The sequence below is a fragment of the Canis lupus genome, chromosome 7, assembly GCF_048164855.1.
Source record: "Canis lupus baileyi chromosome 7, mCanLup2.hap1, whole genome shotgun sequence".
Lineage (NCBI taxonomy): Eukaryota > Metazoa > Chordata > Mammalia > Carnivora > Canidae > Canis > Canis lupus.
Window position 1 is genome coordinate 14,048,316 of NC_132844.1, and position 13,292 is coordinate 14,061,607.

Sequence of the window (13,292 nt, forward strand, 5' to 3'; positions counted from 1 at the left end):
GACTATGAAACATTTTATTTTGGCTGCCAGTGGGAAGGGCTGATATCTTCTTATGAAAACTGAGGAGTTAGATAGGGTTCTCTGCTGCCTGAAGCGGGCTGAATTGGTAGCTGTGGGCAGGGCCAGGTTGTCATCTTTGGTCCTTAAATACCTCAAGCAATACATTAGTAATCAGCTCTCCAGGATACACTGTTTATCCCCTTCACATCACAGTCTGCAGTTACTATGTTTAATATTTGTTCACTGTTTCTTCTTTGAAACAGACCCTAGGCTTCTTATTCTTTCATCTCCACGTAGCATTAAAGCTCCTATATATTAGGAGTTTAACAGATACCTCTTGAAAATGGAGTGGAAAGAACCAGTGGTAAAACGTACCCTAATGGAACTGAGTTAGCCTGATAAGAGGGATTTTTAACTACTTATACGCCTGGTTTCACTGGTTTGCTAGCTATAAAAAAATATTAGGAATGTTTACCAGAATGATTGATCATGGCACAGCTAACATTCTTCTTGCCAATAATCAGATAGCATCAGATGGTCAGTTGTCTGTTCAGTTCACCCTACACAGAAAATCCTTTAGGGTAGATTTGATAATCTATACCTCACCAATGAGGACACAGAAGCTCAGAGAAGTTGAATTATGGATTTATTTTCTGCTTATAGAAAGAACAAAAATGTATTTGAAAATCAAGACATTTTCATGAGCATATCAAACAGTCTGGCTGTGGTATATGGGGCAGCTACATCTGCATATGTTAGTTAAATAATCAAGGTGTTTGTGACAACGAGTTATATGGCTAACTTTTGCTTGCTTCCTTTTCAAATATGGATTACTGCCATTCCTGGTGAGAGAACACATGGATCTATCTTCTGTGGTGGCAGATTCAGGGCTGTGTCCTCTCACCCTACAGGGACACGGAATACAAAGGGTTGCAGCTCTCTCTGGATCAGATCTCAGCCTCTAAACCAGCCTTCTCCTACACCAGTAGCTCCACTCCTACCATGACTGACAATAGGAAGGGGGCCAAGTCCAGGCTCTCCAGCTCAAAGTCAAAATCCAGGACTTCTCCATATCCTCAGGTAGGTGCACTGCCATTTTACAACTTTCTTTTTCTTTCTTTCTTTTTTTTTTTTTTTTTTGCAACTTGGTTTGGTCTCAAAGTTTAGGAAGTAGTAAAACAGTTTGGAATTAATTATCTGGTTGTAATAAATTTAAAACCTCTATGAATCTGGAAGGCTTCCTAGAACCATCTTTTTCCTGCTATCCTTCCTTTAAAACCATGCTAGTAAAAATTTGAAATGATCTTGTGGTTTATGGCTTTTATATGAAGATCGTGAGAGTCTCAGTTGTAGTTGGAGCCATAATGTTATTTTTTTCAAAGAGATAGGTCTTAAATTTTTTCACTACAACGATTAACCAAAAAGACGTAGCCAGCATAGCAAAATATGGAAAATGAGAGCTTAATACAGTAAAATTGATTCTTAGGACAAGATCTGAAGTAGAAGGAATGGAAGAGGTGGAAGCAAAGAATCAAGGATGAATTTCACCATGAGATTGGTGCACTGCAGAACTATCTGGGGAAGGTGGGAAATAGAATCTACCAGATGGGAGGAATGGTAGGAAAAGCAACTCTCTTCTCATCTTTACAAGGTGGTGAGCTGATGAGACCCAGAGGAGGTATTCCAGAAGTGCTGCAGGGCACAAAGATGAGTCTGTATTCTTGGAAGGAAAAATTATTTTTCTGATCAGTTACTGAGATACAGTAGCTAGACTGTGCCAAGGTGTAGCACAACTTTCTCCTGGCCTGAAAAAAATAGGACACAACTGGGGATTCTCTACTCCTAGGAAACTGACCATCTCTCCTCTATCCTTTTCCTTATGGTGCCACATCACTAGAGTAACTCAAGAGATGATTCTTTGGTTTATGTAAAGTCAAACTGGATTTGGAGCTATTTTGTCAAAATGTCTTTATTATTTAGGTTTTATGTTTTATTATTTATTTATTTATTTTTAGATATTTTATTTATTTATTCATGAGAGATACACAGAGAGAGGCAGAGACACAGGCAGAGGGAGAAGCAGGTTCCATGCAGGGAGCCCAATGCGGGACTCCATCCCCGCACCCTGGGATCATGCCCTGAGCTGAAGGCAGATGCTCAACTGCTGAGCCACCCAAGTGCCCCCTTATCATTTAGGTTTTAAATATATTTTTTAAAGTAAAAATGGCCATCTAGTGGTTACAGAAACTGTTATTTCCTTATTTGTCAGAGCTATATTATTCTGTTGATTTCTACAAATGTATATACTGTTTGAGAAAATGTCATTCATTGAACTAATGTTTACTAAGAAGCTATTTGCTAGACTATTTTAGCAGCTTGGTATATAAAGATCAAAAGATCATGAGACTTATGTCAGACAGTTTAAAATCTCCCACAGAATGCCAGATCTCTTTACTTTGACAAAAGGGAGGGAGTTGGTATGGGATGCCTAGACAGTGTTCAGTACCACCCTCTGTGGTGAGGACTGAGCACTTTGCATTAAAAGTTGTTTTTTAGATTTTATTTATTAATGAGAGACACACACACACACACAGACACAGGCAGAGGGAGAAGCAGGGTCCATGCAGGGAGCCCGGATCCCCAGTCTCCAGGATCAGGCCCTGGGCTGAAGGCGGCGCTAAACCACTGAGCCACCCTGGCTGCCCCTGAAAAGTATATTTTAAAGTCCACTGTGGAGGAGTTGCTTCTTTTTGTTGAACATCTGAGAAGCTTTTCTTATTACAGTCTTGTACCTTGGGAAAAAAAGTTTTACTGCCTTTTTTTGTTACTTGGATCGATTACGCCTTTGGGTAATTTTATCCTTAAATATACAGGAGTGTTGAACACATAGATGAAAGAAGAACTTAAATTAGAAAATACTATGTTAAGAAGGAATTTATCCGTTATTATACAGAAATTAAACCACAAAATATCTCCCCAGTGGACTTAAAAACTCACTAATTCTGTTTTCTTTCGTGCACAGCTCTAACATCTAAAATTTCCATTACTCTAATGGTAAACTACTCATTTTTTAAAAGATGTATCTATTTATATATTTGAGAGAGTATTTCAGCACAAGCAGCCATGAGTAGGGGGAGGGTAGAGAGAAAGATAATCCTAAGCAGGCAGCACACCCCGCACAGAGCCCAATGTGGGGCTCGAGCTCATGATCCTGAGATCATGACCCGAACTGAAATCAGAAGTTGGACATTTAACTGACTGAGCCACCCAGTACCCCTAGACATTTTTAAATAAATGTTGTAAGTGCCATTAGACTGTGTTTTGTGCATGTGGTCATATACCAAGGACGAGGAGTTAATTAGAAAGTTAAACATGTCCCCTAGTTTATTTTATTTTTCTTAAATATTTTATTTATTTATTTGAGAGAAAGTGAGTGTGTGTGTGAGAGAGAAAGAGAGAGTGTGAGTGAGGGCAGGGGGCCTCTTTCTCTGTGTCTCTCATGAATAAATAAATAAAATCTTAAAAAGAAGTTAAGACCTTACACCCTCAAAAACCTTGAAGACTTGAATCTAAACCTTAAAGAGTAATGGGGAGGGGAATGAAGTGGAAAACTAAGGCCAGAGAGAAATGTAGATAAAATTAAATTTCCTCAAAATTGCTCCCTATTGACAAAGACTTGAGGCAGGCAGAGTCTGCCTGTCTTAATGTTAGGAAACTGCCAACTGTCTTAATGTTAATTTAATGTTAACTCCCAATTGTTTGCTAGAGGGAAAAACAACGTTAGCTTGACAATAGTAAGGCCTCCAGGATCCCGTGCATCTTCTTTAGCATATGAAAGTCCTTTGGGAAACTTCTCTCTTTCTTTATCTCCTTCAACACTAAAGTATATAATTAATTGCTCCCCACAAATCCAGTGCAGCCCTTTTGCCCGTGGATCCCGGTGCTATAATAAAAACGCCTTTTGCACCAGAAAAAAATAATAATACAGAAGAGCAGAAAGTAGAAAAAAAAAAAAAACACCTTAATTCCCTTCTTTTCCTTCTCTAAAGTTATGCTTTCTTCTAGAAATATTCTAGGATGTATAAAAATCATGTACATGGACACACACATGTCCATATAGGATTTCTCTTGATGTTTGTGTGTTCATTTTTGTGGTTAATACCCACATCTATGTAATCCTTAGAATTTTGGCCATATGTCTCATTTGAATTCACAGAGTCATGAATTAAGTTTACTTAACATTTATGTGCCTAGTAAAGGTTATTCTTTAATTGTGTTTACTTTAGACAGTCACGGTGCTAGGTTGATCATTGACTGAGTTCCTACTATATGGGCTACAAATATGTAGATATCAGAAATGGAATACACTGCCTTTGCATTCAAGGAGCCACTACCACAGACAGATGAGGAAATAGCCATTTGTAGTGAATTGCCATGGAATGAGATAAAGGTCCTCTGGGGGCAAGTTGGTAAAGCATGAAATCCAGGGCAAGCTCATCACTGTATCTTCTGGAAGAAAGCAACTTGGTAGCATCATCTTGGATTCCAAATACTCAGGAATGTTAAAGAAAAAAAAATTAGCTACTCAAAAGTCTATTTGTTTCAAATTGTCCTTATATTATGAAGGGATACTAATATCTTTAACTTTCATGCGTCATTGCTATTATGTGTCTTTGACTCAGTAGAGGCTAGCTGAGCACCTGCATTGGAAAGATGCTTTGCTGGCCATCATGGTGAATGAGGTAGGAATTGGGAAAGGTACTAGAATAGAAAGAAGTCGTATAAGAAATGTCCTAAAATTTTAAAGTACAGCTGAAATGATAATTTACACATTAGAATCATTAGTATATAGGAAAGAGGTGGTGTATACAACAGGCTTTGGTGTCAGCTGCGGGGACTGTAGCCTGGATGGCTGGCGAATGCTTTATGCCTGAGCTGGCTTTGAGAGTAGGATTCAACCAGAGAGGAATAAGGCAAAGGAGAGGACACTTCAGGAAGACCAAGATTATGAAGAAAGGCAGAGATGTGTTGTGATTGTGTTGTGATGTGGAGTGAAGTGGGGGAGATTTTATCCCTGTGGATGGGGACTAGGGGTGATACGTTGCAAATAATCAATTGGTGTCAAATATCTGCCAGGCCAAGGAATTCAGAGTTTGTTTTGTGGAGAACCAGTAAAGGTTTCTGAACAGAAAATGAGAGCAGTAAGGTGGTTGAAGCAAGAGAGAGTCCTCATTTGAATAGTAGTGCATCTGTGAAGGTCTGAACTAAAGTTATCTAGGGAAGGAAGAGGCCTTATCCAGGAAGAATGGATGAAATTCTTCAAATCCTTGGCTGCTTGCACCTCTATTTCCTTATAGAAATATTTTGATCAGTAAGGATTTATTTTGAAATTACATTTAAAGCTTATTTTTTTGTAGTTAATGACAAACTTGTACTGAATTTTCCTTTGTAGGTTAATAGATCTATAATCGCATTTTAGTTCCTAAATGAGCAACCTTCTGCATTTAATTTTAAAATACTTTATTTATTTATTCATAGAGACACAGCTAGAGAGAAAGAGGCAGAGACACAGGCAGAAGGAGAAGCAGGCACCATGCAGGGAGCCCGACGCGGGACTCGATCCCGGGTCCCCAGGATCACGCCCCGGGCTGCAGGCAGCGCTAAACCGCTGCGCCACCAGGGCTGCCCTGCATTTAATTTTAAATACCTCTGCCCCTTTTCTCAAAAGCAAAAAGAAAATCTTTTCTGTTATTTTCATGTTTCCAAGTGTTTAGGATGCAAATTCTCATTTGAATTTTCAAGAGGCAGTTTCCAGAGCAAAGCAAGCTCACTACTGTCTTGCTCCTCTTATTAGTTATGTAAATGGTGATTTAATGATTCTATCGATGTTATTTATTGAGCTCTTTGCTCTATTTTATGTTCGTTTATCTAGAAATTTCTCAAAGGTGTCTGATGAACGGCAAATAATAACACTGCTTTTTGGAATTATTTAGGCACCCTTCTTTGAACATGTACAAATTGTAATTTGCTGTCACACCCAGTTTGCAGTAACAGATGAACCTTCAGGTCCCCTTTTCATATGAGATGCTCTTAGGAATGATTTTTAGACTTGATTATATTATAGTCACTTAATGAATGACTCGATCACCTTTGTCCCTCTATGTATTACTCAGGACAAGAAAGGTCAAAACAGAATTGTTTTTGAATGGTTTTGGAAAAATTGTCATAGGCACTATTATAGTTGATTTCCAAAGACTCTGGACAGGGCTACTGTGCTTTTCTGTATAACGGCAAGACTATTAAGGCCTGGGGATACATTATGCCAGATGTCTTTTATAATTGGGCTTGTAGTCATGAAAATAGCAACTTGTTTTTAGAGTTCAGTTGAGTTAGAAATGTGGAGCTTGTAGAATTTATTTTTCAGACCTTATCTATTAGCAATTGCTACAATATTTTTCACCTGCTTTTATGGAATGATTCATGGCTACTCTAATGGTAATTGGACGGTATCTCACCATGTTTTAATCCTGTCAATTAGGAATAAATTGCCTTCCTATTCCATACCCCTCCCCTCATTCCACCTCCTGATTCCAGTTTCCTTTTAAACTTCTCATTATGACATGTTTCTGGCTGTTATGTTTATTATAGACAGTGCATGCCCTCTTGTTTTATTGCATCATCCTGCCCTCCTCTTGCTTTTTCCCTAGTGAGTAATAACCAATACACTATATATAATTCTGTAATAACAGTGCATGCATAAGATTATGTGTGCTTCTGAAATCTGAAAGTATTTAATCACTTGCTACAGATACACTGTAAGGCTCGCAGGTTTTACTCCACATCTGTTACCTTAAATAACCCCACAGAACCCTCTTAATTTTCACTGCCAGCAATCTGGCTTTGTTTTGGTGAAGATAAAACTCTGTTTCTACAAAGGTTCTTTGTGGCTTCAAAAATACACCAGTGACTGCTATGCTTAGAGCCTAACTTTTCAAGTTCCAGAGAAAAGAAGGACCAAGGATTTCTCAAGTATAGTACTTCTATGACTTCCAGGACAGACATCCCTCGTTTCATGCTTTATATGTAGCATGAAAATGTGTAATCCTTGACCATTAACCACAAGAAAAGTTTTTAATGCATCTTTCAAATAAATGTGATCTTTTCAGAAATTTTTATACTGTATGGGCTTTTTTATATTTTCTAGCCATGTATAAATTTGAGATTAGGGACGCCTGGGTGGCCTACCCGTTGAGCATCTGTCCTTGGCTCAGGGCGTAATCCTCGAGTCCCAGGATGGAGTTCCACATTGGGCTCCCTGCAGGGAGCCTGCTTCTCCCTCTGCCTGTGTCTCTGCCTCTCTCTGTATGTCTCTCATGAATAAATAAATGTTTAAAATCTTAAAAAAAAAAAAAAACACCAAAAACTTGAGATTAGTCTCCTTCTCCTATAGAAATACCAGGAGATTAATAGAGTAGTCCTTTATGATCTTTTAAAGCCACCTTCATAAATGAAACTCTGAGTATTATTTTAAAAGAAATTCTGCTCAGTAAGATGAGACCTCTGTTATGGATTTATTCTTTGGTTTTTACTAACTCTTATATTTAGTTAAATAACTATTAGGTACACTAAAATACTCAAGGTGGGTCTTTAAGGAGCCATATGCATGGTCTTGTTGGGGAGACAAGGCAACATTTTAGAGAGGAATTGTAACGTGTGGTCAGTTGTGGGACCTCAAAGCCATAGCTTCTGCTTTTTTATTCTCTTGGCACATGGTTGAGGCAGGAGCACAGTGGTGTCCAAGATTAATGGGTGGCTGAGCCCATGAAGGTGATAGGGTAGGTAGAGAAAGAAATAAGGCAGTGATGAGATACATTAAGTTCTGGGGATATAGTCTTTGCCCCTCACTGGGGGAGATAAAAATATAACAAGATATATATACATATATATATATATATATTTTTTTTTTTTAAGAAGCAAAACAGATGAATACAGGGGAAGGGAAGGAAAAATAAAATAAGATGAAATAGAGAGGGTGATAAACCATAAGAGATGCTGAACTCTAGCAAACAAACAGAGTTTCTAGAGGGAGGTGGGTGGGAGTATGGGGTAACTGGGTGATGGGCATTGAGGAGGGCAAGTGATGGAATGAGCACTGGGTGTTATATACAACTGATAAATCACTAAATTCTACTCCTGAAATTAATAATACAGTCTATGTTAACTACACTGAATTTAAGTAAAGAATTTTACATTGAAAATTTAAAAAATATTATTAAAAATGTGAAAAGATAATTTAAATGCAGTGTAGTATATATGTGATAAAAGCATGTGGTGGTAGCTGTGGTAGCATGTGCAGTGGGTGGGGGTGGTCAGCCCTTCCAGCAATGGACAGTGAGAGAACTAATGGCTTTGAGGCCTAGAGACCTTATATGTCATGGGGAGTTATCAGCAGGTACAAACTTATCCCTGTTTGCAAGGTCAGCAGTGGGGCCATGGGATGCCAGTCAATAAAGATCTTGAGCTCATGGTTGCTCCCTCAAGGACCGGACCCATGCTTGATCTCCCAACTGTGCTCTTCTAGCTTCCCACCCATTTACCCTTCTCCCATTACCTGTGTCCTAGAAGTTCTCTCACTCTAGAAGATTACAATGGTATCTTCATTTCCCCCCCCTACTTTGGGACATTTTCCTTTACAGTCTTCCCTGCTTCTCCAGATTGACCTGAAGAGACCATCAATCATGTCAGTGCTTGGAGACCTGCCATGGTTCTGGCTGTGACTCAAGGTCACCCATAATTGGGTCCTAAATTACCAGAGCCCCGTGATGCAGCCGGATCACTCTGCTCACTATTTGTTGAATCCCTTGTCCTTCCCTGCCTCCATACTTGTGCATGTCCGTTTATTTCTGCCTGCATTGGCCCTGTTTTTCAAAATTCTACCTATCTTCCAAGGCCTAGATTGAATGCTACATCTTTCATGAAATCTAACTGGATTATATTTCTCCTTTGGTTCTCTATTTAGAATCATCTACCTTCTATATATGTTGTGTCTCCTCTCTTGGATTATAATCTCCTTGAAAGTAGTAACCATGTCTATCTCTGCATCAACCTCACCCCAGCATCTAGTATGATATCTTCCACATATTTACTCACTAAATGTTAATGGAATGAATGAATGAATGAATGAATGAATGATTACATTAAAAAGTGTGAGAATACTTTGTTGGTTGCCCATAGAGATATAAAAACTCCAAGGAGGGTAAACATTCTGGTACTAAGGAATTTATAACCTATGTAAAAAGGCAGAAGATACACATGCAAAACAGCCTGGGGATGGTTTCATAGGTGCAAAATCCTGCAGCACAGATCAGATATCTAGGTGCTGAGGAGGATTTAGATGTGGAAGAGTAAATTAGATGAGTTGCAAGAGTAAAACTTTGAATAAGCATTCTTCTGGCTCTCACTCTAGGGGTGGAGAACCATCCACCTATCAAGTGGGCTTTCTATTCTCCATGTCCCCACCTCATCTTTGATGCAACAATGGAGAGATGTGACAAATTGTGTGTGTGTGTGTGTTGAATACAAAATAATTGCACTGACATCTGACAGTCTGTGCATGAAATGCCATTTGACATGTCTTCCATCTCAGAGACCTGTCTTTGTTTCCAGATTCAGCCCTAGTTCAAGGGCTCACCTCCCATGATCAGTAGATACTTTCCAGATCACTCTCTTATTCTTCTTTTAATAATTCATATGCACTTTTTGTATTATACCTTTAGTAATATTATGCTCTATGTGGGATAGATTTCTTCTATAAGAAAGGGTAAATTCTCTTAAAACACTGGTTTTTTTTTGTTTGTTTGCTGGTTTGGTTTGGTTTTTGGTCTTCTGAACATAAGGGGCCTTGTGAGGGTCATGTTTCATGATATTTCTTGATCCTTGGCTCTTCTTCTACTGTATTCCTACTGTCTTTTTCTGGTTCCAGCCTCTCTGGAATAGGACATCACATTTAGACTACTTCATGTGTGTCATTATTTTTTCAGTCTCTGATCATTCCTGCCAGAGTAAATCATTTTCGGCATATACTTGCCTCATTACCCTCTGCCCCTGGCCTTCCTAAAAAACCTACATAGGCACCTGGGTGACTTAGTTCGTTAAGCATCTGCCTTCAGCTCAGATCATGATCCTGGAGTCCCTGGATGGAGCCCCACATCAGGCTCCCGGCTCAGCAGGCAGTCTGCTTCTTCGGCTTCCTCTGTCCCTCCCCACTGCTTGCACTCTCTCTTGCACATGAGCTCTCTCTCAAATAAATAAAAAAATCTTTTTAAAAACTCTACAGAGGCTCCTTGTTGGTTATAGTATGAGATCCAATCTCCAAATGTGATCCAGGTTACATGTCTGCCCCTGCCTGCTTTACCCCCATCTGCTCCAGCAGCCCCTCCAACAGCTCTCCACTCTAGCTAGAGTCCACTTGTCTGCAGAGCTTCTCAAATCCCCACCTACCCACAAAAGCACAACTGCAGACTACCTCTCATCCCCACAGATTCCTGGTTATAAGGCATAATTCATGTTACACATCTGCGTCAAAACATAAGATGGTGTGAATCTAGGGAAGAGTTAGTGTCAAAAAAAAAAAATTGGCATGCCCGGGTGGCTCAGTCAGTTAAGTGTCTACCTTAAACTCAGGTCATGATTCCAGGGTCTTGGGATTGGAGCCTTGAGTCAGGCTCCCTGATCAGCGGGAAGTCTGCTTCTCCCTTTCCCTCTCCCCATGATTGTGCTCTCTCTGTCAAGTAAATAAATAAATTCTTAAAAAAAAAAAAAAAAAGACAGCAAGTAAAACAGTGCTGCTAAATCAAGTGGAAAGCCTCTGCTTTAGGCTTAATGGAAATGATAGCTGGAATTTGCAATTCTGCTCCTCAGCTGAACAGAGAAGAGGGGAATGGCTGCATCTACCATCAAAATGTATCCAGGGGAATTTATTTTAACAAAAACTATAAATAAAAATATGTTAAAACTAAATAGTGAAATTAAAGACAGCAATGCCTTATTTGACACTTTATGGTGGGATCTGACCCACCCATAATGGGAGCCTTCTAGAGTTAAGAAAGTTAGATTTGGGTATCTCTAAGAAATCTAGGTTTAACTCTTCCTTCTTTCACAATTGTTAGGAAATCTGTTAGCATATTATTCTACATTGAATTGCTCTGATTTTCTGGAAGGTCAAGGTTCTGATTTATATTGTTTAATAGTTTGTGCTATTTTAATTTTTCTCATTATTTTAATGTGTTTGGCTTAGCAGAAGAAAAGACAGAACCATTTTTCCGTTTACAGATACCACACTGAAAACTGCTTAACTTGGTAGAGGGCCTTTGAGCTTCAATTTCTTTTCACAAAATTGCAAATCTGATAGATCATCTCTTCCAGCAGGCAGAAAGCAGGTACTCTAGCTGCCAGTCTGTTGGCCCAGTTCTAGGACACTGTCAAGAGTAGCCTGGGCAGCCAGACCTTTGTCCAGACCCAGAATAAACCAGTAGAAGACTCAACAATGCTGCAAGAAGAGGTTGGAACAGGTGGCACCACCTATACCCATCTAATTCATGTCCATCTAATCTGCCACTTCCATGTGAAAAATCAGGGGGTGAATTGGAGCATTGGTGAAAGAATGGCGGTGGTTCTGGCTCATGCCTGAACCATCACCATTAGAAACCCAGGATTTACCCAGTGGGCTAGAGCTATTTCTGTATTATCTATGCAAGTTGGGATATTCTTGATCATTTGCAGCTGCATATGCCATGACATAAAAGGCTTAATTAAATACTTCTTCAAATATGTTTATTACCTGTTTAAAATCTTCAGTGTAATGAAAATGCCTGCAAGCCTTTAGGACTTTACCTTTGGATTTACAAAAGGATGTGGATTGTGGATTTGGTGGTTTGGGAACAGCTCTCTCCATATGGAACCCTATAGGACTATGATTCCTTATAGAATTACATTGTAGGAAATCTGGCCTCAGGTCCGGAGTGCTGGTTCCCTTCCAGCTGCACATCACCCTGACAGCTAATGAGATGTCAACTATGGTTACTTTTCTGTGAGAAAAATGAGTGAACCAGATCCCAGGAACATTTCTGTAACCGTGGGGGGTGGATTAAGAGAAGGCCTATGACGTTCCAAACCGTACTTAAGGCACATTGAAAAACTTCCCATGTTTCTACTTCATGAAATATATCAGGGAACTCACAGGTGTGAAAGATTCCTCACCAGAATATTCTTTGAGCTAAAAATAACTAAAATGTGGATTAAATTTAAAAGCAATGTTACAATAAATTATGGTTATAAGTGGAGCAAATCACAAAAATAATGAGAGAAAATCCTGTGAACATATTTTTAAACAGTGAATATGAGAAACTGACAATACTATTTTCCAAATGAAGGAAGAAATGGCCAAAATATTTAAAATTGCTAAATTTGAGTCTGAATTTTGAGTCTGTATTTGCTTTCTAGTTATTTATGGTATAAATGGAAATCTTTATTGCTCAGTTCTAGTAAAACCATCCTTGACTCTGGTATGTGACTCACTTGATTTTTTTTTCTTTTAAAATGTGTTCTCTAATTTTTCTTGAGGAAGTTTATTTTAGAGCTTAATGTTTTCTTAAAAGATTTATTTATTCTCATGAATAAATAAAGAAATTATTTATGAGAGACCGAGAGAGAGAGAGAGAGAGAGAGAGAGAGAGAGGCAGAGACATAGGCAGAGGGAGAAGCAGGCTCCATGCAGGGAACCTGATGTGGGACTCGATCCTGAGTCTCCAGGATCAGGCCCTGGGCTGAAGGCATCGCTTAAACTGCTGAGCCACCGGGCTGCCCTAGAGCTTAACTTTAAATTAAACTGGATTTCATAAAAAAATTCATAAGGATTTTCTTTTCCAGTGCTAAATATTTTGCTGTGTACAAGTTATTGTTATACTTAGCCTTTCTTAATGTGTAGTCTATACAGAATAATTCTTGCTGTTGATTAATAAGACAGTAACTTAGAAATAAGTGGAGCAAGAAATTTCTACCTACCACTAGTAGGAGTGCAGGAATGTAGAAAATAATGTCTGCTTGATATCCTTTTTGCAGTTTCAGTTAGTTATGACTTCTCGGTAGTACAATTTTTCAAGTTAGAAACGGCCTCTATTATTTCGCTGCTGTTCTGTTACATTATCACAGGCACGTGTTTTCACTCAGCTTCTCAGATTAGCAAAATAACCTGCATAATTGTTGTTTTAAAATGCATTTTATTTTGATGTTAG

At 38.9% G+C, this 13,292-nt stretch overlaps 1 protein-coding gene and 1 long non-coding RNA gene across 4 annotated transcripts in view; one reads left to right on the top strand and one right to left on the bottom strand.

Annotated features, from left to right (window-relative positions):
• The window catches only part of SIM1 (SIM bHLH transcription factor 1), a 73,518-nt gene that overhangs the window by 40,576 nt on the left and 19,650 nt on the right, over positions 1 to 13,292 (top strand). For all 3 annotated transcript variants that reach the window (XM_072831961.1, XM_072831962.1, XM_072831963.1), the window contains one exon: positions 912 to 1,080. In XM_072831961.1, the coding sequence (XP_072688062.1) occupies positions 912 to 1,080 (169 nt within the window). The remainder of the gene's footprint in view (positions 1 to 911; positions 1,081 to 13,292) is intronic.
• Positions 1 to 13,292, bottom strand: part of LOC140636589 (uncharacterized) — a 74,472-nt gene that overhangs the window by 37,881 nt on the left and 23,299 nt on the right. The window lies entirely within an intron of this gene.